The sequence below is a fragment of the Giraffa tippelskirchi genome, chromosome 6 (genome assembly GCF_054371585.1).
Source record: "Giraffa tippelskirchi isolate mGirTip1 chromosome 6, T2T-mGirTip1v1.2.pri, whole genome shotgun sequence".
NCBI classification, from domain to species: Eukaryota; Metazoa; Chordata; class Mammalia; order Artiodactyla; family Giraffidae; genus Giraffa; species Giraffa tippelskirchi.
In genome coordinates this window covers 74,367,307-74,390,088 of record NC_137280.1, presented here as the reverse complement: position 1 = coordinate 74,390,088, position 22,782 = coordinate 74,367,307, and the positions used below count along the sequence as shown (strand labels likewise).

The window sequence follows — 22,782 nt, the reverse complement described above, 5'->3', positions numbered from 1 at the left end:
CCTCTGCCCACCTGTTCTCGGGTCCCAGTCTTCACAGGTGTGGCCTCGGGCAGGATTAACAGACACCAGACGCCATACTCTGGTTATAAGAAAATACCGATCAAGTATTTCAGTTAATAAGATGATTTCAGGCCCAATAAAAATGAAAACACAGAAACAACGTTCAACACGTGAGACATGCAGAAAGCCCTTCGTGCAGCCGCTGGGTCCCGGGAGGTGAGCCCCTGGAGTCCACAGCTGAGGCCCACTCCTCACCTCCCAGGTGCTCCGCCCAGCCCTACCTCCCAGTAGCGAACCCGGAACACACCAGTCCTGGCGGGCAAGCTCCAGGCTGGGCCTGGGGGGTCGGCGAGCAGGGGTCTCCCTCCTCTGCTCCCTCCTCAAGCAAGAAGTGGCAGTTTTTAGACAGTGTCAACTTATTCCCAGCTGTTGTTGCCAAAAAGGGAAAAAAAACCCAAAAAACTCTCCTTGGTTTCAAGGAAACTCACAACAACCTCAGAAAACAGCGTGAACATGATGGATGCGTTCATTCCCCTGAATATTCAGCAGAGGCCAGAGGCCCACGTTTGTCACACGCGGTGTGGAACCGCTGGAAGTGGGCCGGGCAGGCCGGGGCCCTCGTCGGGGCCTGGCACCGTTCCCCCGGGGCCAACACCAGGCTTCCTGAAAGGCAGCGTCTTTTCTTCCTCTTTATTCCCAGGAATAATGGCTCTTGACATAAACGACTCCCGCTGGCAATTAGAGGTGATTAATGTAGAACTTGCTGCAGAAGTGGAGGAAGTTCACCTGGAGGGGGTGGGCGAGGATGGCATATTCATGGATTTGTGACAAACGCATGTGGAACGGAAGGAGGGTGCTCCTGGGGACTTCCTCCAGCGTTCTTGGGCCTGGGAACTAACGGAGGCCTATGTGGCCAGTGACTGATGACCGGGCTGGGGTCAGAGGACACAGGGCCCTTCCAGGGACGCTCGCCTATCACAGACCCAGGTGCCTGGGGCTCTAGGCGGGAGGCCTCAATGGCAAGGGGAGACCAGCCATCCTGCTGACCCCACACGGTGCCCCATCCCTCTGTCCCACAGAAGAGGAGACCAGGGACCAGAGAGGTCAGCAAGCTTGGCCACGGCTCAGGGCCATCAGCGGAAGCACGGACACTGAACCAGGAGCCTGCTGGTTTCTCTGCCTGCCATGGTGGCAGACCTGAGTCTCCCCAGCTGGGAGAGTGGGGGACTATGGGACTGGCCTGGTCTGGGGCTGGGACGCTCTGGGACGGGCCCTGGAGCCACAGGAGCCAGCAGAATGACATGAAACTGAATGTCAGAACACCCTGCAAACTTCCGGCCCCCCTGCCCTCATTAACAACACCCCTGCCCCCGGCCTGTCCCCAAGATCCCCATTAACTCCGTCACAGCAGAGGAGAAGGGATGCTGGCGGTCAGGTCCTCTTCTTAATTTCATTTCAGGGCTCGTTAGCATTCAGTAATTAAAGGCCATGAGAACATCCCACACCCAGGGAACAGCCGAGCACTGGGGCCTCAGACGGGCCTCAGCAGCCCCTGCTGGAGACAGTCCCTGCTCCACAGAGAAAAACCAGCCTCAGGCCAAGTGACACAGTGCCCATTTCACAGATGAGAAGCCTGAGGGCCTACCAAGCCAAGGGACTCCAAGTGTACCCTTCCTCCGCCATTCAAACATCTCAGCCAGCACCAGCCAGCACCAGCTCCTTCTGTGCTGAGCCTGGGTCGCCAACACACCCATCTGTCTGAGGCCTCCACCGAGCTGAGCCTGCTGCCGCCACTGGGGTCCCCCAGGCTCCCCAGACGGCCTCCTCTCCAGCTCCCCCATCCCAGGGAGTAGAAGCTCCAGCTTTCCCGCTGCCCCAGCCCAAATCTTGGGCCTCCCTGACACCTCTCCTTCTCTAACCTTCAGGAAATCGCACTGGAGCAGCACCCCTCTCCCAGGTTCCTCTCGGATTTCCAGCGCGGCTCATCTGGGTTATTGCAATTGCCTCTAGCTCTCCTGGGCTTCCCTGGTGGCTCAGATGATAAAGAATCCACCTGCAGTGCTGGAGACCTGGGTTCAATCCCTGAGTCAGGAAGACCTTCTGGAGGAGGGCATGGCAACCCACTCCAGCGTTCTTGCCTGGAGAATCCCATGGACAGAGGGGCCTGGCAGGCTACGGTCCATGGGATCACAAAGAGTTGGACACGACTGGGCGACTAACACTTCTACTTTTTACTGTCTCTGTGGAACCCGCGCCCAAATCTATTTTCAACCCATAGCAGCAAAGTGATCCTTCTAGACCAGTGCTTCTCAAACTTTCTTTCATTTTCTGCCCCTCAGCACCTAAAGAGTCTTTCTAGACATGTCTTCCTAGTTTGCCCCCCATGAAATTTTAAGACCACAGATGAACTGTGCATCTCTGTGTGAGTACTTTATGCGTAGCTGTGCTTCAAACATAACAAGTAAGATTTCTTCACTGAAATCTTTAGAACTATATTTAAGAACCCCACCCCCCAAGAATCAGGTTTTCCCCTTGGGAGTGAAATCAACACCACCCCTCTGAATGCATGCTTTAAAGAATTAATGAGATGCTGTCATTGCTCTGCTGTAAGCCCACTCGTGGGACAAGCCAAAAAATTCTATTAATTCGGTCTTGACCCCACACAAGAAGCTGGCGTCCCTTCACCTCCTCCCTCCTGGGCTCCCCTCCTCAGAGTCTGCCCCCCACCCTCTTTGCCTGGGGGCTCTGATCAAACCCCTCTCTGGTGGCCTTCCTCCCCCACCTGCCTGACTCCCCTCGAGCCTCTCTGCAGCCCCGGATGGCAGCACTCCCGGGGGGCCTGCGCCCCCCACGCCCAGGGCAGGTCGCAGAGCAGAGAGCCCGTCTGAAAAGGAGCGAAAGCTCAGCGACTCCACGGAAAGCAGCAGAAGGCGCCTGAGGGCTGGACAGGAGGATGGGGAGGGCGGCCCACGCCCTTCTCCTGCCACAGGCCCCGCAGAACCTTCCTCCACGAGGCCTGTTCACAGCTCCCTCCTCTCGTTCTACAGGGTCTGGGGCCGGTGACATTCCAGGGCCCGTTTAACACTGTGCTGTCACCATCATGCCATTTTCCTGATTTTGAACAGGGGCCCTGGTCCCATCTGGCTCTGGGCCTGCACAGTCTCGCCTGCAGAGGCGGTATCAGTTGGGAGGCGCTAGACTACCGTGAGAGGAAACACCCTCCGAATCTTAGGAGCTGGGGCAACGATGGGCCATTTCTCATTCTCGCTGCAGGTGCCTCTGGGATGCAGGATGGTGGAGGAGGCACTGTCTCCGGGGCCACCAGTCACAGGGCAGAGGAAGGAAGGACTCCTGAGGGTCCTGTCCCGGCAGGAAGTCCTCTGGCCCCGAGGAGACGCGTGTCACAGTGACCAGAACTCGCTGGCCAGCACTAGTCACAGGCCCCACCTAAACACAGGGGGCTGAGGGAGCAGCCCCCACACAGGGAAATTCCAGAGGCAGGAGCAGGAGACACTGGGTGAAGTACATACACGAGGGACCGCAGGGAGCCGCTCGGCCAGCCCACAGCCCCACTCCTGAGCCAGGGCCGAGGCGGCGGCCCTGATCTGGGCTGGGAGCTCTTCATCAGGGTGGCTCCTGCCACCCAGCCCCCCTCATTGTCATTCCAGGCTGAGCACAGGCCGCATCTAAGGGGGAGGGACGCAAAGTGGTCCTCGCAGCAACTCAATTAATCCTTCATCGGAAATTCTAACACGATCAATTTGGGGAGCCGGCCAACATCGCAACACAGTAATTAGGAACAAGTTTCAACTCCCGGGTTCCTTTGAAGATTGTAATTGCAATTAATTAAACATTCTCACTGTTCCTCAGAGTCTGTTCCCGAGGAAACTGGAGCAAAGGCGGGGCAGCGGGGAGGAGGTGCTGACCCCTGTTCCCAGCAGCGCAGGGATCAAACGGGAGCTGTCTCCTTGGAATATGGAAGGACATGGAGTCTCTGGTCTCCCTGGGAATGCTGTGTTGGCTGGGAGGTAGAGGGAACCTGCCTTGGGTTCTGAGCTGACACCCCGACTCCTGTCCTCCCCCTGGGACGCCCAGGATGCCCAGCCTCCCTGCTCAGCAAGCTGAGAGCCCCTGGTCACATTCATAACATTCAGAGCAGTCCCCACTGCCGCCAAGCAGGTTCTAGGGGCAGAGGTCCCACATGACCACTGACAGGTCACACCCCTGCCCCACGTGCTGCTGCACCAGCAGTGATGTGGATGACCTGGCGAAGCTGCTGGTGCCCCGAGCGAGGGATGTGGGGAGGAGGTGTGCGCTGGGCTCCAGGGCGGAGAAGCAGGACAGAGGAGGAGCTGCCACCCTGGGTTAAGACAAGGGAACAAGGCTAGCTGTCAGAGAGTGGACAGTCCCAGCGGAAACAGCTGGCCCTCTGGGGGCTGTCACTGCATGCCAGATCAGCCCAGGGGCCTGAACAATGAGCTCTCCCACCTCCCCCCACAGCATCCCACCCAGAGGCACCGTGACTGTTCTCCCACCTGCCCCTGACGACCTGAGGCCCTGGATAAGTGCTGACCGAGAGCTGCAGGGCCGGTGCATAGAGGATCCAGCTTTCTAGCAGAGGTACATTGTCTCCCGGACCCTGGGAGGCAGCCACTGCCCACCCCAGGGCCCGATGTCACAGAGGTCAGACCCTGACACAACACCCACAATATTCAGTGTAGTCCACCAGGCTTGGTTCTGAGAATACAGCGGAATCTTCTGGCAAGTCAGAGGGAGTGAAAGGGTCTGCAACATTTAAAAGAAGGTGTTACTCTCCAATTTCCAAAAATAATTGGAAGCATCATTTTTAAGATTTTATTTCCTCAGCCTAAGTAAGACTCGAAAGCCAGTCCAGGATAAAACAACGAGGCCAGAATTCAGAGGCACACCACCTGGGAGATCACACCCAAGGAAAGCTAGGGCAGAGGGGCACAGGTGGGCTTTGAGCATCCTAGCAGCCGGAGCAAAAAGGCCAGGTGAGGGCTCCGTGGCTCTGTCTGTGAGGAGGGCAGCAGGAGACCCTGCGTCCCTGGAGGGGCTGCCCAGACACTCACCCAAGAGACAATGAGCAGAGGTCCTAATGTCTCCCAACTCCCCCACCCACAGGTTTCTTGATGCAGGAAGTCTTCCCACCCCCGAATGCCCCGCCCCGCACTGAGTCAGGAGACAAATTAGATGATCAGCCTTGCTTCACATGAAAGAGTAGTAGGTCCTGCTGTGGCCATTTCTGACCCAAGCTTCTCTCCAGGAACAGCATACTTAATTGGAAGAGAAAATGCGTGATTTAGCAAAAAAAAGTCAGCCCAGGGGCCACACCCCAGGGCTCACACCTCCTGGCTGTGATGGACATGGGTGTCGCCTCCCCAACATCCCTTCCATCCCCCTCAAGCTGCTCCACCATACTGTTCCTAGCCTTATTCTTAGAATCCAGTCAGGGTAACCCCACCACCTGGTCGTAGGGATTGGTTCAGGAAGCACATGCCTAGGTCAGTCAGTCAGGATACGCTCTGATTTAGTACTAGACATGTGACCCTGCTGGACCAATGGGCCATTCAGGGAAGCTTCTTGGGGCTTGAGATGGATCCATTCTTTCGTGAGAGCTCTGGGAAGTCGGTGGCCTCTCTTCTTGTCAGTGGTCAGGGAGACTGAAAAGTCAGGAAGTTCATCAGGCATGCTGCCCTCTTCGAGGAGGCTAGTCTGAGGGCTGGATCAAACCTTACCTGAAGCTCAGTTTATTCCTGCATCTTCCAGTTACATGAACCATTCTTTTTAACTTTCTGTTGAAGCCAGGCCTTTTGTGGCTATAATGTGGAGTTCTAATAACATGCTGGCTCATACTCTTGGGCGCGTCCCTTCCCCTCTCTAGGCCCCAGGGCCCTCTTCCACCCAGTGACCTCACGGAACTACAGGGAGGATGAAAAGATGCAGTAAACATGAAAGGGCTTTGGGATCCTTGAGTCTTGTGGGGAAGATTCTGGAGTCTTTCCCATAAGGGAAAGGCTATTCTTCAGAGAGTGAGAGTCTCTTCTTGCTCATTGTGCTCTGGCCTTGCACCCCCTGCTTCCAGTCCTGTGACCTTTGAAGCTTTCATTTTTAATTGCTCAACCTTTGCACAGTCTGTCCCCTCTGCCTGGAGCCCCTTTTCCAAATCTTCAAGTGACGGGTCCTCCTCACTCTTCCAATCTCACATGTCACCTCCTCCAAGAGGCCCTCATGACCACTTTGTTTGAAATGGGATCTGTCCTTACTCATTTTCTTCATAGTACTTACTGCTGTTTTTATTTTTTTAATCATGTTTCTCTCTTTAGTAGGTTACTTATTTGGCATCTTTCTCCCCTAGGTCAGTACTTCTCAAACTAGAGGTGGTAAAGGGCCACATTTTTATTGCCAACATGTCATAGACCAATACTTCCATGCGTGCACGTTAAGTCGCTCAGTGCTGTCTTATTCTTTACGACTCCATGGGCTGTAGCCCGCCAGGCTCCTCTGTCCATGGGATTCTCCAGGCAAGAATACTGGAGTGGGTTGCCATGTCCTCTTCCAGGGGATCTTCTGGACCCAGAGATCAAACCCACACCTCTTATGTCTCCTACACTGGCAGGCAGGTTCTTTACCACTAGTGCCACCTGGGAAGCCCCAATACTTCCATAAACTACATTAAAAATACATTTCTAGAAAAATTTCTATTTAAGGAATATACTAAATATAAACTCCAAATTCTTATCACACTTTACAGTTATAAAGCTACTCTGGCACCTTATAAAAGTTTCTAAACAGTTCTTCCCCATGTATGCTGTTTTTGGGTGAAGTGCAGGCTCGGTCCCCGCAGCACAAGGGTGGCAGAGCTTAAACACTGGCTTCCCTGTCCCGGAGGTGGGATGGCGGTGCAGCAGTCCCTACGCTGTCTCCCAGGGTTCCCAGAGGGACTTCCATCCACCTGCAGGCCTACCTAGCTGCACATCACGCCCCTCACTGGCTTCCTTCCCTTCTCTGTCTCACCTCTTCACTCTCCTACCTATGTTTCCAAGGGTCACCTCGCACATCAGTCACCTGCACCCAAACCCACGTTTAGGGCCTGCTTCTGGGGGAACCCAATTAGTACTCAACATAGGGTTACTGATAGAATCCCTAACGTTGTTTCTGTTACCACGTCAGGATTCACATGCATGAGGATTGCGGTGTAATCACCGCATGTCTCTATAAAATTGGAGAGATGGGTCTACAAGTGGAAAGGAATCTGGAGCAGGGTCAGGGGTCTTGTGGGGTCACCACCAGAGAAGGGGGAAGCTGAGGACCCTTCTTGCAGAGCCTGAGCCCCTGTCCTCCAGAGCTGAGCATTTCTTGTCCCTGGTTCTCCTGCACACCAAGCAAGACTGGAAAAACCATCTCTGCCCACCACCAGGAAGCTATAAATAACTCCCGGATTAGAAGAAAGGGGGGAAAAAAAGCTCTGATTCCATCGGTACTTGAGTAAGAACGCGCCCTCCAGCCCCTTGCCTCCTGCACGCCTGGGATCCAAGCCCCCAACAAGAGGAAGGCTGGGCCTTGGCTGGCAGGTGGGAGGAGAAGGTCAGCCAGGTCCTGCGTCCAGTGGCTCTGCCTGGCCTCCAGGAGCCCACAATAGACTGGCCTCTGCCAAGGCCTCTCACCTACAGAGGGAGACACCCAGGATGGAGGCCAGGTCACCGACAGCCTCAGCCGATCTCTCAGCCCCATAAGAGGGGTGGGGGCAGGAGGACCCTCTTCTCTGCAGAGCCAGCGCAGAGGGCTGGCAGGAAAGCAGCAGCCTGGGGACTGAGCTCCCCCTGTGATGTTTGTGTCCTGGCACCTGTTTCCCCACCACATCCTCCCTGCCCCTCCCCCGCTCTGTACTCCAGCTCCTGTGTCCCTTTCCTCCTCTCTCCATCCACGCCCCACCCCCAATCCTAATGCCTCTCTGTCTCACAAGACAGGACCCCTGCTGAACTTGCAGTCAGACACCCAGGAACCAAATCGCAGCTGCTCCCGGGAGCGGTGGGACCGGGGGTCCTCACCTGCAGCAATGGGGGCGCTAATCCCCACCAAGAGGCTGTGGCCGGGGCCCCAGAGGGCCACCACCCTCCCCCCAATACCCCAGGTCCTCTTCCTCCCACAGCCGCTCCCAGCCTGGCCAGCCCATCCCGGCTGCCACTCCGACTTCCCGCTTTGATTCATTATCCACTTGGGACAAAGTGGACATCCCACACCACCGTGGACCCGGCCCCCTGGGGTCTGGCTGGCACCAGATGCCCGTTCAGATGTGTCCAGCAAAGAGCCTTGGGGCGGGAGAAGCAAAGGCACTGCACGCTTTATTGACTATCTCGGGACCGCGCTAGCCCAGCCGGGGGGCGCCCCCGCCGGGGGAGGCGGCCTCGGGCCCCGGAAAGGCGCTGCCCGCGGCGGCGGGCGCGGGTGCCAGCAGCACCAGGCCGGGCCGGGGGCCGGCGCCCGCGTGCGCGTAGCTCAGCGCCAGCTGCTCCAGGCGCCGCTTGCGCAGCGCCGCCTGCGCCGTGCTGTGCAGGGGCCGCAGCAGCACTGGGGGCGGCGCGCCCGGGCCCCGCAGCAAGAAGTCGAAGCCCGTGCGGTCGTGCGGGTCGTAGAAGAGAGGCCCGCGGGCCGGGTCGGGCCCCGGCGGCCAGGCGAACGGGAAGGGCAGCGTGAAGTCTTCGGTGAGCACGCGGATGGCGAAGTCGTCCTCCTTGCCCAGCGCGCGGTAGGCGCGCCCGATGCCGCGGAAGTGCGCCTCCCACAGCTGCACGTCCCCGCCGTAGATGTCCGGGAACTGGGGCTCCAGGGGCGCGGCGGGGCCTGCGGGCAGGGATCGCGGAGCGGCAGGGATAAGCGACCCCCGCAGCCACCCGCGCTGAGCCAGAGAGGCCATGGGGGGGCCACGTGGAGACAGAGAGGGGAGGGGTACCGGAGAGGGAGGCTAATTTCAAGGGACAGCGCTAAGGAGCTATGAGAGGCAGAAAGGCCCCGAAGGGTGTGTTAGAATATAGCCACTACATACTATTTGGGCCGAAAGTTCCAGAAGGGGAGGAGTCTGGATAGCTTGGCGGGGACCACGCAGCGCCTGATGTGGACCTGGGGTCATCCCCAGAGAGCAGGGGTTACCTGATGACTCTTGATGGACAGTCGATCCTGGGCCTGGGCAGAGGATGGACCGCGGGGGAGGAGGAGGGGGCACAGATCCAGGTGAGGATGAATTCGAACGAGGACTCAGCAGGGCGAGCACTGAGGGGCCAGAGCTGGCCTTGTATCAACAGATGGAGGGAGAGGGGAGCCCTGCCTGGGCACAGGGATCTGGGACCCAGGGGGCCGACCAGTTTCACCAGGAAGAAGGATCCGGTTGGAAGCTGGGCTGGTGCTGTATCGGTGGGACAGCCCCCTTCCCCCTCACTCCGGGAGCACATTCCAGGAGAAATGGGGACGTGTCTGATCACTGACTCACACATGGATTCCCAGGAGGCCGGAGTCTTGTGAAATCCAGGGTTCTGCTCTCAGATAATCACATGTGTATGGACACAGCACTGTGCCCTGGTTGGGGGCCCCTGCACCCGTGAGGCCCATCTATCCATGGCCCCAGGCAGCAGCCCAAGCCGCCACTCCAAGCCCACACCTTCTGTGAGCTGCTAGGAGAGACCCTTCGCCCCTTCCTTTTCCTTCCTTCAGCAAAGTGTTTAGCTCTGGGGGTACTGAACTCAACGATGCAGCCATGGGCCCTCCCTGGGTATAGATAAGCCTCCAGGGACACAGGACCAACTGGGCAGCTCCCTGGAGACAAGGCAGGATTTGGGGGGAGGGCCTGGGAGGAGGTGATGGATGAACCCATACAAGGCTCTGACCATGAGTTCTCAGGTTCTCCCCCTGGACCCCTGTGAGGGGCGACAGCACTCAGACTGTTTTCCTGGTGAGAATGCAGACCCAGAGAGACCCGCCCTGAACTGATGGCTGCAGGAGCGCTCCACCGTGCCACACCCTCCTGCTAGGAGCCCCTGGACGAGGACTCTCCTCCCCTTTTAAGTACCCTGGGGCACCTACTGTGTGCCCTGTACAACACACACAGCCACAGCCGTGTACAACACACACTCAGCTTCTCCCAGGCCAGGGACAGGAGCCAGCAGGCCTGGGTCAGAGGTCCTGCCTTCACCTGGGAGAGCCTGGACTGGGTTCTGGATTCCCTGACACTCAGTTTCCCCATCTGAAAAATGGAAACACTCGAGCCTGTTCTGCCATCCTTGTGGATGAGAAGGTCATGAACCTTTGTGAACCTCTTTGTCAGTGGGAAGTGCCTTCCTAGCTCAGCACCAAAGCGGCTGCTCCCAGAGCCACAGACCCAGGTAGGAGAGGTCATGGACCGGCTCTGAGCAAGGTGTGGGGCCAGAGGGGCTGGCTCGGGGCCCACTGCGGTCTGCGCCTTGGACAGGTCCCAGGCAGCCTTGCAGGAGTCTCAGGTTCAGATGGGCAGAATGGCGGTGCCCCCACCCCAGGCAGCCTGTCCTGTTCACCTGGACACCTCTTCCCTGAAGGCCTCCAGGGTGAGTGGCCGGAGGCATAGCACTGCAGTGGTGTCCACACCGCTGGCCTGGCCCCACAGTTAGTACCAGCAGGTGGGTGGGCTGTGGGGAGGGGCTTTGGGGTGTTGCTGTGGGCCGAGGTTGAGGAGAGTTATGGAGAAGAGGGGAGGGCCCCAGGGGGCCGGAGAGGACTGACCACCCCTGACTTGCATTTAGCCAGGTGGGGCTGGTGGTTGCAGAGCAGACAGGTGAGGGGAGAAGGGCCGCCACACAGACCACAGGCAGCCAGGGCAGCAATCCAGGGCAGAGGGGCTGGGGGCTCAGAGGAGAGAAGTGCTGATTCTACATGTGTCTTGGAGGTGGAGCCCACAGGCTCTGTCAATGGAGGGACTGGTGGGGGGAGGTGGAGCAAAGGGAAGACATGCAGTTTCTGGCCTGAGCCACTGGAGGAAAGGAAGCCCCATGTGCTGAGAGGAGCAACTTGGGGCTGGGGGCTCAAGAGTCTAATTCTGGACCGGTGATGCCTTCAGACAGGCCGGGGAAGAGGTGCAGAGGAGAGTTAGCTAGAGTCTGGGGTTGAGGTCGGCAGGGGGGGGACTCCAGGCTGAAGAGAGACAGACTCCTGGGAGATAACGGCATTTAAAGCCACAGGGGATCCCCTGGTGGTCCGGTAGTTAGGACCCATGCTCTCACTGCCGCAGAACTGGACGTGATCGTGAGAATAGAGAGGGAAGAAGCCTGAGAAGCCGGCCTGGGCCCCCACCTTCCCCAGGTCAGGGAGAGGAGGTGGAGCGAGAGGAGAAGGGGAGCACTGGGCTCTGGGAGTCAGCGGGGAGGGGTCCTGAGCCCTGAGCTGCCCCTTCACATACACTGCGTGTAAGTCTCTCAGTCATGTCCGACTCTGCACCACCCCGTGGACTCTAAGTCTGCCAGGCTCCTCTGTCCATGGGAATTCTCCGGGCAAGGATACTGGAGTGGGTTGCCATGCCCTCCTTCAGGGGATCTTCACAAGCCAGGGATCAAACCTACATCTCCTGCATTGGCAGGCAGGTTCTTTACCACTAGCACCACGTGGGAAGCCCCTGAGCTGCCGATGGGTCACAAGCCCCTGAGCTGCCGATGGGTCATGTCAAAGGGCACGTGAGAACTGACCTCGGGTTCAGCAGCGTGGAGGTCACCCCCGACCTTGACCAGAGCTGCTGTGGCCAAGTCCAGGAATGAGGGACTGGGTCTACTGCATTCCAGAGCAAACGGGAGGGAAAGACCGAGAGGCCTCACGTATAAATAACCTTTTCCAGGAGTTTTGCTAAAAATGGGGAGCAGAGAAATAGGGCAGTAGCTACAAGGGAAGTGGGGTCAGGAGAGAGGATGTGTAGCTGCATGCTTTTATGTCGATAAGAAAGATCTTGTAAAGAGAAAATGTCAGAATGCAGGAGAGGAGGGTGGAGAGATGCTGGAGTGACCACCATGGGCAGGAGGCCAGGCCAGGCCTCAGCTGGGAGGGGGTGGTTCGTGCAGGGAGCCAGCGGGGGAACACGGGGCCCGCGGGCCCAGGTGCAGGTGGGCGGCTGCCGTGCCCAGAACCTGTGGGGGTCTTCTTTCTCCATGAGAGAGGGAGCAAGACCAGCAGCTGAGTGTGCAGAGGGAGAGGGGGGTGGGCGCTGGGAGTGGAGGGTGCGAGGCGGTTGCTGGGAGAGGGGCTGGATGGGAGGAGGGATGCTGCAGGACCCTGGCACGGAGTCCCCCTGCAGCTCGCCGCCAGGAATGTAACTGGAGCATCAGCCTGGTTGAGTTGATCCCCAGCTCCGCTCAAACTCAGCTGTGCAGGTGCCCTCGAGGAGTAGGCAGAGAGCTGGGGCAGGGGGTACCATCAAATGAGAGAGGGCCCAGGGCAGGGGGGTGTGGTGACGGTGTGATGATCACTGCAGAGCTGGCTGGGGGCGTGAGGGGGTGGGACAGGGCAGAGGAGGCAGGAAACAGGCCGAAACAGTGGACTACGGTTCTGCCCATGGAGTGCTGGAGTCCTGGTCCCCAGACTGGGGTCAGCGCCAGGCTGCAGTTTGGATGCTGGCAAGGCACCACCACGGCGAGGGTGGCTGGGGGACACGTTTCTCACAGAGGCGTCTGGGGGACTGAGGGGCCAGGAGAAGGGAGAGATCGCCCATGTGATGGCAGAAGAGGTGGAGAGAGAGTCAGTGTCCAGGCCTCAAAATCCACGGGGCAGGGGAGGATAAGAGCCCTCCTTGTGTGGGCAGTGGGTGTGTACCTCGTTTTGTTGTTGCTGACCGCACCATGCGGCATGTGGGGTCCAGTTCCCTGACCAGGGATAGAACCCACGCCCCCTGCATCGGGAGCGCGGAGTCTTAACCACTGGTCCACCAGGGAAGTCCAAGAGTTTGTACTTCTGAGGACCTGGGACTAGCCCTGGGCTTTTAGGGAGGTGGGGGGAGGGGGCCAGAGAATGAACTGGAAGGGGTTTGAGGAGTGAGGAGGATCCTGGCCCATGTCCCAGCTCAGGGTCCATGGGCTGCAGGACCCCTGGGAGGGCTGCAGGACAACAGGAAGGAGAACTGTCAGGGGATAGGGTGCTCGCCTCCACCCGGCCCTGCTGTGTGACCCTGGGGAAACCCACCCCCAGGAAGAAGTGGGGGTGCTGCCTTCTCTCCCACGTTCTCAGAGCCCAGCTGCCACGAGCACCCCCTTCTCCTCCATTCCGACCCCCTCCGCGTGTCTCACCTGGAGTAGCTACAGGACAAGGGGGCAGACCTGCCGGGCTGGGGTTCCCAGAACAGGGGGAAGCCATGTCAGCAGCCTGGGATCAGGGTTGTTTACCTGGCTGCCCAGGAGACCAGGAGACTGGGGGAGGGGCCTTCTGGGGAGGAGAGAACCTTGCATTTAAAGGGACCCCACCCAGAAATGCCCTGGGGCTGAGGGGAGGGTCAGCAGCCCAGGGGTACTCTCCCCTGACCCCCACAGCTCACCTGGCCCTTCTCAGGAGCCGTGGGGACCCCACCCTGGCGCTCAGAGACCTCCGACCTCACCCCAGTGACCTGCCCGGGTTAATCCCCCCCTGCTGGCTCTGAACCTTGGAGCCCCGGCAAGGGGCTGGACAGCCTCCAGCTCTCCTCTGGAAGCCCTGGGGAGCGTGTTTTAGGTCCACTAACAAGACGGTGGGGGCAGCACAGGATAGAGAATCCCCCTGTGTTCCTCAAGCTGGCGAGAGAGGAGCACACGGCTCCCCCATTTGACCCCATGTGAGCCCACAGCACAGCTCCTGTGCCCACGATGGCCAGGTGCTCTGGGTACAGACACTTGGGACCGTTTCCTCCATCAGGGAGACCTGGGTCCCGAGTGCCGATGGCAATCCTGAGAAGCAGTGACCCGGAGCCCAGATGGCACTAGTAGTAAAAATGCAGGGGACACAAAAGACGCAGGCTGGACCCCTGGGTGGGGAAGATCCCCTGGTGCAGGAACTGGCAACCCGCTCCAGTATTCTTACCTGGGAAATCCCATGGACAGAGGAACCTACCAGGCTACAGTCCATGGGGTCACAAAGAGTCGGACACAGCTGAGCACACACACAGAGCCCTGCCTGGCACTCACCGCCTCCCACCCACCAGTGCGTCCCGAGCCCCTGACCAGGAGGCCGGAAGGCTGAGGGCCTGGCCCTCGTGGGACTGCTGGGCGGGAGCACGGCCAGCCCTTGGGCCTGAGTGATGCCAAAGGCAGCCAAGTGATGCCTGAGTCTCACAGGACCGGCCTGCTTCCCAGGGTCCTATGCTGCAGCCACACGGGCCACCGGATGCCAGCTCTCAGGGCTGACATCGTATCAGCTCAGCCCAGCCCAGTGACCCTGGGTGGCCACTTGCTATCCGCATGGTGGGGACAACGCAGGAGAAAAACCAGACACTGACATTCTACAAATGGTCACTGAACACTGTGGACAAGACAGGCCTGTTAGTAGTCACTCAACCCCTGTGTAATAGGGTACCCGCCAAACTGTGGTAACAAAGAGCAACTTCAACAAGGTGGCGCCATCCAATGGTCCAGACTCATCTGCAGCCATCCAGCCGTCCAGGGCTCCAGGCCAAGTCAGCCCCGCACTCCAGGGCAGGCCAGACGCCTTCCAGGTGTGGCTCCGCCCCTTGAGGGCGTGGTCTCATCCACTGTCCTTCCCATCTCCTTCTCAATCAGGAAGAGGAGGGTGGGGGACCCTCTCCGGCCAGCAGTTTCCCTGGTAGCTCAGCTGGTAGATTCCTCCTTCAACGCGGGAGACCTCAGTTCAATTCCTGGGTCAGGAAGATTACCTGAAGAAGGGATAGGCTACCCACTCCAGTAGCCTTGGGCTTCCCTGGTAGCTCAGATGGTAAAGAATCTGCCTGCAGTGCAGGAAACCTGGGTCCAATCCTTGGATTGGGAAGATCCCATGGAGGACAGCATGGCAACCCACTCTAGTAATTCTTGCCTGGAGAATCCCATGGACAGAGGAGCCTGGCGGGCTGCAGTGCATGGAGTCGCAAACAGTCGGACACGACTAAGTGACTAAGCACAGAAATTGTACACTTCGTTTCTCAAATGCCAGGGCGAGAATTAAGTCACCTGATTACTTTTGGCTGCAAGGGAGGCTGGGGAATGTAGTTGCAGCTGGGCAGCCAGGTGCTCAGCATTCGAAGGGACAGCTGCTGGCTGGCCTGCCTCCACATTTAGGACAGACCCAGTGTGCAGTAGTCCAGTCTCCCCCTGAAGCATGTTGTACTGTTTCCTCGGGCTGCTGTGACAATCACCACAATGTCGGTGGTTTAAAACAGCATCACTGGGATGCAGTCAAGGGCTGTGCTACCCCCACGGCTCCCGGGAGAACCAGCTCCTCCCTCTCCCTGCTCCTGGTGGCTGCCAGCATCCCTTGGCACCCACCCCCCAACCTCCACCCCCGACCCCGGCCTCTGTGGGCATATGGCCTCCTTCTCTTCTGTCTGTCAGAAAACTCCCCCTACCCTTCTCCATAAGGATGCATGTAGTTGCTTTAAGGGACCACCCAGATAATCCGGATAATCTCCCCATCGGAAGATTCTTAACTTAATCACAGCCACAAAGCCCTTTTTTTTGCCATATAAGTTAACAATTACAGATTCCAAGGATTGGAACATAGCTCTCTTTGGGAGGCCATTATTCAGCCTCACTCCAGGCCCTAAGGAACATTTGAGCACAAGACGTGACCCCAGGGCACATGGTAGGGACAGAGGGAGGCAGGTATTAAGGGTGATTCAGGTTAAGCGGTGTCTCTGGGAGCTGCGGGGGCTCAGTGTCCCTGCCCAGGCCATCCTGTCTGAAGGTGAGGGCCTAGCCACCCACTCACCCTATCAGTCATGAGTTAAGCACTGCTCCCTGGAAAGGTGATGCCCTGAATCTCCCACCAGCGGCCAGAGAGCCCTTCAGACAAAGAAACACAGGGGCTGGCATGGAGCTCCAGGAACAGGAAGAGCCCAGGGCATGGGAGTGGGGCAGACCCATAGTTCCCCAGCCCCCACCTCAGGGAGCTCACAGCCTAACTGCAGAGAGGGTAAAGGTCAAGTTCATGAAACAGACACCCGTTGGGATGAGGATGAGAGAGGAAACTCTCAGAGACCCATGCGGGTAGCAGCGACAGGGGTAACCCCCGGAGACCATCCCGTGGTCAAGGTCAGCCTCTTGGAGAAATGACATTGAGGCTGAGAGTCAAGATGGGATGTCAGGTGGAGGGAGGGAAGGAGGGTCTGAGGACAGGCACCTGCAGACGCCCTGAGGCGGCAACGAGCACAGTACGGGGGGGGGGGGGATGAGAAACCCCCCGGGGGCCTGGGCAGCTGCTGAACAGTGAGTCGAGCGAGGGCACCGAGGGACAGTGGGGGCCTTCTGCAGCCTGGGGTTCCGACCCAAGTGTTTCTGCCTCCTCCATCTCCACGGTCACCTCCCTTCTCAGCAGCCCAGAGGGAAGGGCAGACCGAGGGGGCCAGGCTGAGCACAACGTGGGCACCCGCCAAGGAGGAGGGGCAGGCAGGCCCCCGCAGCCCAAGCTCCCCACATAATCCCCTCCTGGCACTGCACCGCCTCTTGGTTATTTTTAAAATCTCATTTTCAGAAAGTGGAGAAGAAAACCTCTTTCTTTGGCCTTTCCCCCCCCTTTTTTTTTCTGTGAAAGATTAGGAGAGGGGTGTGGAGGGAGGAGGGAGCCTGGAAGAGTGGGAGGCACCCCTGGCAGCATGCCCACTTGGGGGCCCAGGGCCTCTGCTGACTGCCCCCCCAATCTGGGGGCCCCAGAGACACAAGGCGGGACCCCTCCTTGGGCAGCCAGGTCTCAGCTGCTGCTTTCGCCCAGTGGGCGGGTTGTGGGTGCCTACTTTACGCTAGAGCATTGCAGGGTGGGGACTCCGGGTGTCCACCCTCATGGGGTGCAGGGCCTGTGGGGAGAGAGGGCCAACAGAGATCCCCCCACCCACCGGGGCTGGGAGGCTGGGGGAGGGGCAGGAACTGCCTGGAGCAGGGCCCGGCGGAGGGCAGGGAGGGTTCTAGAGGCAAGGACTGCACGCATGGGGAGAGCCCGGTGAGCCTGGGTGGCTGGCAGGACATGGACTGACCTCAGGGGCCAGGGAGCCCGAGGGCCCGTCAGGCAGGTGCCCTCACTGCTCTCCCACAGGACACTTGCAGGGGAGGACCTCCTTGAGCCAGGAAGGCCTGGAGCCCGGGACTGGACTCCCAGCTCTGCTCCTGAGGCTCAGCCGGCTGTCTGCCAGCCTGCTAAGTTGCTCCCAGTTGTAACCCCATGGACTGTAACTCACCAGGCTCCTCTGTCCATGCAAGGAGACCAGAGTGCGTTGCCATTTCCTCCTCCAGGGGATCTTCCCGACCCAGGGATTGAACCCACATCTCCTGCATTGCAGGTATATTCTTTACCACTGAGTCACCTGGGAAGCCCATGGGCCTGCTGCACTCAATGGCTTTAAATATCTTGGGAGGGTGTCAGGTGGTCTGATGGAGCCACTGTGCTCCAGGGAACCCATTCTCGGGGGAGGAGAATTTGTCTGCCGGTCACCTCCCGTCAGAACCCCAGCCTGCACCACCTCGCCTCCCAGAACTCAGAGTTCCTGTTGAACCAGCCTCTGCAGGGAGAATAAACGCTCTGGGAGCCCAGAGAAGTCAGGAGTGGTATCTCAGAGGAGGTGACTTGGGCTAGGGTCCCCAAGAGCGAATAGGAGAGTGCGGGATTTTCTTTAGGAAAGCAGGGGTGTGGAGGGGAGGGGGTGACACCGGGTGAAGACCAGACTCGTGCACGTGCGGTTATGGCTGCAGGTGCAGGGATGGGCCGTGCAGGGGGAGAGACCAGGCTCAGCTCTTAATGCAGTGGGGGTTTACAGCTAAGGAGCAGGGCGGAGGGGGTGGGGGGGTCAGTGGATGGAAAATAACTAGCAGGAGGTATCAGGAGTAGGGAGAGTCTAGCTAGATCCACCTACCAGGGTTCTCACTGGAGGCAGGCCGGGTGCTCACACCTCACCTGGGAGAGAGCAGAGGATGAGGACCCTGATTAGAGGCAGGGGGCGCGGGGCAGGAAACAAGGAAGGGGGGGGTGTTTTTGCCAGAATTGCACTTTATGAGGGAGAGCAAGGATGGGCCCAGGAGAAGGTTCCGGAGCCCGGCTAAAGTTTGGTCCAGCAAAGACTCTTTGTCAAGGGCATCCCAGGAGGAAGGCATTGTAGAGCCTCAGAGGGCTGGCCTGGCTGAGGCTGGGAACTGAGGGGGTTGGGGTGGGCATGGAGGGGGGCAGAGAGAAGCGGCCTGGGTAGCAGGGCAGGCGCTGGGCTGCTGGGCCCTGGGTCAGGGCCCCTCCTCTCGGAGGCAGTAGCAGCAGCCTCCTCCCCTAAGGGTGCAGGCTGGAGCCCACGAGTCGGCGGGCGTGTGCAAACCTCCCGGTGGGTAGTGGTGTCGCATCCCCAGGTGTGCCAGGGGCCTGCGAGGTGGGATGCCGAGGCCCCCTCCCCCCGACCTGCCGTCTGCGCTCAGGAGGGCTGTGGCCCGGGCGAGCCCATCTCTGCGGGAACGCCCCGCCGGCCCGCCCCTCGGGTCCCCGCCCCATCCCCGCCGCCTCGAGTCCTGCCTGGGCCCGCAGCGCCATCTGCCGGCGAGACGGGAAGGCTCGGGCGGAACTGGCCCGAGGCCCCTGGGAGGGACGGGTACCCCGCAGAGGCGGGTGCGTGATGGTCCACAGGCCTCCTGCTCACCCTGGAGTGAGATGTGAGGGCCTGGTTTTGAACATGGCTCCGCCGTTGGCTGCTGTATGACCTCCAGCCAGTTCCTGACCCTCTCTGAGCATCATCCCGATCGCAGGGAGGTGAGCACACCCAGCCTCCATGTTACTGTGAAAAGTGGCCATGAGGCTGGGAGCCCACACGCGACAGAGGTGGTCCCCCTGGCCCTGAAGGTGCTCCGCAGTTCCTGAGAGGCTCATGGGGGAAGCAGGCAGGCAGAATGACCCAGCCAGGGACCTGCAACCCTGACATCTCACCGTTTTCAAACGTGGTGAAGGGTAGCACGAGATGGACAAGGATCAGACCCCAGGTCTCAGTGTCCCCTGGGGCTGACACCTGTCCCCCACCCTAACATCCAGCCCCCCCTGGACCCTACAGGAACAGGAATGCCCCACCCCCCACCCCCCCACCGCCCAAGCAGCTCATCCATTGTCCATCTGGGGCTTGCTGGAAAGTTCTTCTGTGGAAAACCTGCCTCCCTGTAATCCAGGACATTCCAAGAGCCCAGAAGACCCACAGGGAAGTTCTGGGGCCAGGACCCAGGAACTGACCCCCGACCCTGGCTCATCCCCTTGGGGGCCAGCCTCTCTCTATACCCTGCTTTCTCCTCCCTTCTGCCTGGAGCCCTAAGGAGGGGTGGGCAGCTACAGAGAACCCCAACCCAGTGCCTCCCTCTTGGCCCCAATTCCAAATTCCTAAGGGGAGGAACTGGTCGGCCCACCTTGCCCCGTCAGCCTGGTCGATGTCCAACAATGGCTCGCCAAAAAAGAAAGAAAGCAAAGGCCCTGACTTGTAGCATTGCCCACGACCGTGGTGTAAAGGCTCCCACCATGGCTGGTCCCCTGCTGCTCCTGTGATGGATGGTACACAGAGCTGGCAGAGATGCGCGGTACCGCCCCGTATACAGACGGAGACACATAGATAATAAACAAGACGTGATTGAGCTTGGGGCACTTATTACCTCTGTGTTTATTAGCATCCCTTCCGTTATAAGCGTCTATGGTGGTATTTAACAAGTAACCCTCAACTTTGCTGAGCATTTAAGCACTAATCACACGAGCCTGTAGGCCACCAGACAGAGTGGCTATAGGGGGGCACACCCTGGAGGCGTAGGGGCCCAGCCCTGAGAAGGGACACTGTCAACACCTGTTCTGGGAGCTTTGTGGGATCCAGTCTCCCAGGGACTCTCCTTCATGATTCATGGATTCACAGACCCAGTTTTCAAGTCCTTTTCACAGTGCTGAAGGATGGGAGAGGGCGAACCGGGCTATATACAGGACTGCCGCACACACCGCCGTCAGACTGAGCTGAGCCAAAGGCTTGGGGAAAACCCCATCTCCCAGGTGCCTGGATGAGCAGGACCCTGCCCGCTCCTCACTCCCAGCCTCAGGCTCCTCCGCACACAGAATGCAAATCCAGGAGCCTCATCTCGTGGGACATCCTGAAGTTCCACTGCAGTTAGCCCTGGTGCAGCTGCCCTCCGAGTCAGGCAGCCGTGCTGCATCGGGCACCCGTCTCTTAGCAAGCCCCTTTCAGGGGAAAGGGATTTAAGTCTCAGGATCAGCTGGGGAGGGGGCATCATCAGCCCCTGTTTCTAAAGAGGTCACAGCCGTGGAAAGGTCACCTGTCCGGCAGAACCAAGGAGTTGCGGGGCTGACCCCCGGGGCAGCTGCAATGCCCCCAAGGCCTTGGTGGTAGGCAGTTGCTGTCCGTTGACTCTCTGGCTTCCTGCACGTGGCCGGGGTCCCACACGTGTGTGTCTCCAGGACACAGGGGCTGCAGGCACAGCACAGCTGCGAGGACTCCTCATGATCAGGTCCAGCTGGGCAGAGGGGGAGGCCCAGGCCCCAGAGTGAGCTGTTCCACCAGCAGGTCCAGACACCAACTGTCTGCCGGCCTGGGGCCTCCTCGCTGGTGGCCCCTCCACACGGGAGGACCCTGGGGCCTCCGACAGCAGAGTCTGCTGACAAGGGTCCCAGCTGGAAGCCCTGGTCTGTCTTCTGGACCCAGCTCCCCTGTAGCCATGCAATTGGACCAGGGGACCACGAGCAGGAAGCCTGCCGTGGACCCGCCCAGAGGGCTTCTGCTGGGAGGCCATTCAGTCCCAGCTCCGCCTGCTTCTAGCACGGAGCACACAGTGGAACAAACCACCGCAGACTCAGGGACTTAAGACCACGTGTTTACTGCCTCACAGCCGCTTCGATCGTAAATCCAGGCGGGCTTTAGCTGGGCCTTCTGCCTCAGGGGGTCTCCAGGGTGCAGCAGGGTGTCAGCCGGATCCACAGGTGTCTGGAAGGAGACCACTAAGAACCAGAGGTGGAGCAGCACACTGAGGACATAGGTGTATACACACGCGTGCACACACACACACACGGGCTGTGCCCAGGACACAGTGTTCAATTCCACAGCCCTGTCCTTGGCAAGGTGCCGTGGGTGCTGCAAGCATTGTGACCTCAGGGGTGAGGTCAGGGCTGGCTGGGGCGGGGGAGGGGGAGCCCAGATATAGAGCTGCTCAGCCGGGCATGAGGAGAGACTGGGCAGCACCTCCAGACTGCACCCCAACATGGACGCGCAGCATTCAGAAAAGACACACAGCTGCACCAGCATGGACAGGACCTCCTCAGCCAGGCCCAGAACCTCAGGTCAGCCCAGCGCCGGGCAGAGACCCCCGCAGGGCAGGGCAGCAAGGGGCGGACCCCCAGGGCCTGGGCCTGGGACGGAGGGGTCCTGCAGCATGTCGACAGCTGCCTGGAGCGGGAGTTGGGGGTGGACTCCCACGTGGCAGCCCTCAATGTGGTGGAGAGGAGGCTGGGGGGCGGCAGGGCAGGGCGAAGGGGTGCAGGGACGGGAGGGCTTGAGTTCCAGCATGGCCTTTGCCATCACAACGCCTGTGGCTGCTGATGCTTGTGGGGACCAGCAGTGTGAGATCGAGTGGATGGATGGAGAGACAGTGGGCATACTGTCCCTCTGCTGCCCGGAATCTCAACCTCGTCGAGAGGGTACGGGAGCCTGTTTCCTAAGACACTTGAGGGATGTGCACAAGGGGAAGGTCCTCTGTGGCCTTTGGTCCGGCATCCCCCGCGTCCCAGGTGGGCCCAAGGGCAACTCCATCTCCTGAGTCCAGCGGCAGGTTGGAGGCTGGCAGGCAGGCTCCCTCTCCGGGTCTCCAGCCCCCCAGGCCCACGGTGTGCTGTGTGGGGACTGGGGCAGGTCGGCTCTCCAAGCTGTCCCTGGGGGGTTCCCGGGCGGGGCTCTCGCCTGTGCTTCCGTGGTCGTGTCTGTCCCCGAGGGAGCCGGCTATGCCCGCCTCGGAACGCAGCTTTTCTGCTCTGCACCGTCATTTCTGCTTGTGTGCTCTGGCTGGTATCCCCTCTGCCACATCCCGCTTCACATCTAGGGTGAGAAAACACTCCCCCTCCAGCTGTCTGCTAACTGCGTTCCTGTTCTCCTGTCTTTTAAAATACACTCAATCCTGGTCGCCAAGGGACTGGGAAGCAGGTTTGGGGTGAGACACAGCTCTCGCTTGTGGCCGTGGTCAACCCTGACAGACCAAGGCCCCTCCAGGGTGCAGGAGGAGGCTGGGCTCGGTGCGAAAAGCTGAGGCCTCCAGGAGCAGCACCAGAGTGGCTGGTTTTCTGAGAGGTCGTAGGAAGGAGGGGGCTTCCCAGGTGGCCCTGGTGGGTAAAGAACCTGCCTGCCAATGGAGGAGACTTAAGAGATTCAGGTTTGATCCCTGGGTCAGGAAGATCTCCTGGAGGAGGGCATGGCAACCCACTCCTGTATTCTTGACTGGAGAATCCCATGGACAGAGGAGCCTGGAGGGCTACAGTCAACAGGGTCACAGAGAGTCAGACACGCCTGAGAGACTGAGCACGCACATAGGAAGGAGGGCCTTCCAGGAGTGGCGGGGTGTGTACTGAGCCCCAGTG

General features: G+C 59.5%; 2 protein-coding genes across 28 annotated transcripts in view; one reads left to right on the top strand and one right to left on the bottom strand.

Annotated features, from left to right (window-relative positions):
- Positions 1-8,346: 8,346 nt before the first annotated feature.
- On the bottom strand, positions 8,347-13,401 carry C6H8orf90 (chromosome 6 C8orf90 homolog). The gene is given in 3 exon segments (XM_081504225.1): positions 8,347-8,511; positions 8,513-8,865; positions 13,293-13,401. Coding segments are annotated over 3 exon segments (576 nt in total). The 5' UTR covers positions 13,378-13,401; the 3' UTR covers positions 8,347-8,373.
- A 7,950-nt stretch (positions 13,402-21,351) lies between these two features.
- The window catches only part of LOC145511265 (maestro heat-like repeat family member 5), a 58,334-nt gene continuing 56,903 nt past the window's right edge, over positions 21,352-22,782 (top strand). For all 27 annotated transcript variants that reach the window (XR_014057716.1, XR_014057714.1, XR_014057715.1 and 24 more), the window contains exon 1: positions 21,352-21,495. Coding sequence is in view for 14 of the 27 variants with exons in the window: in XM_081504213.1 (XP_081360339.1) it covers positions 21,417-21,495 (79 nt within the window). In the remaining 13 variants the exon portion in view is untranslated. The remainder of the gene's footprint in view (positions 21,496-22,782) is intronic.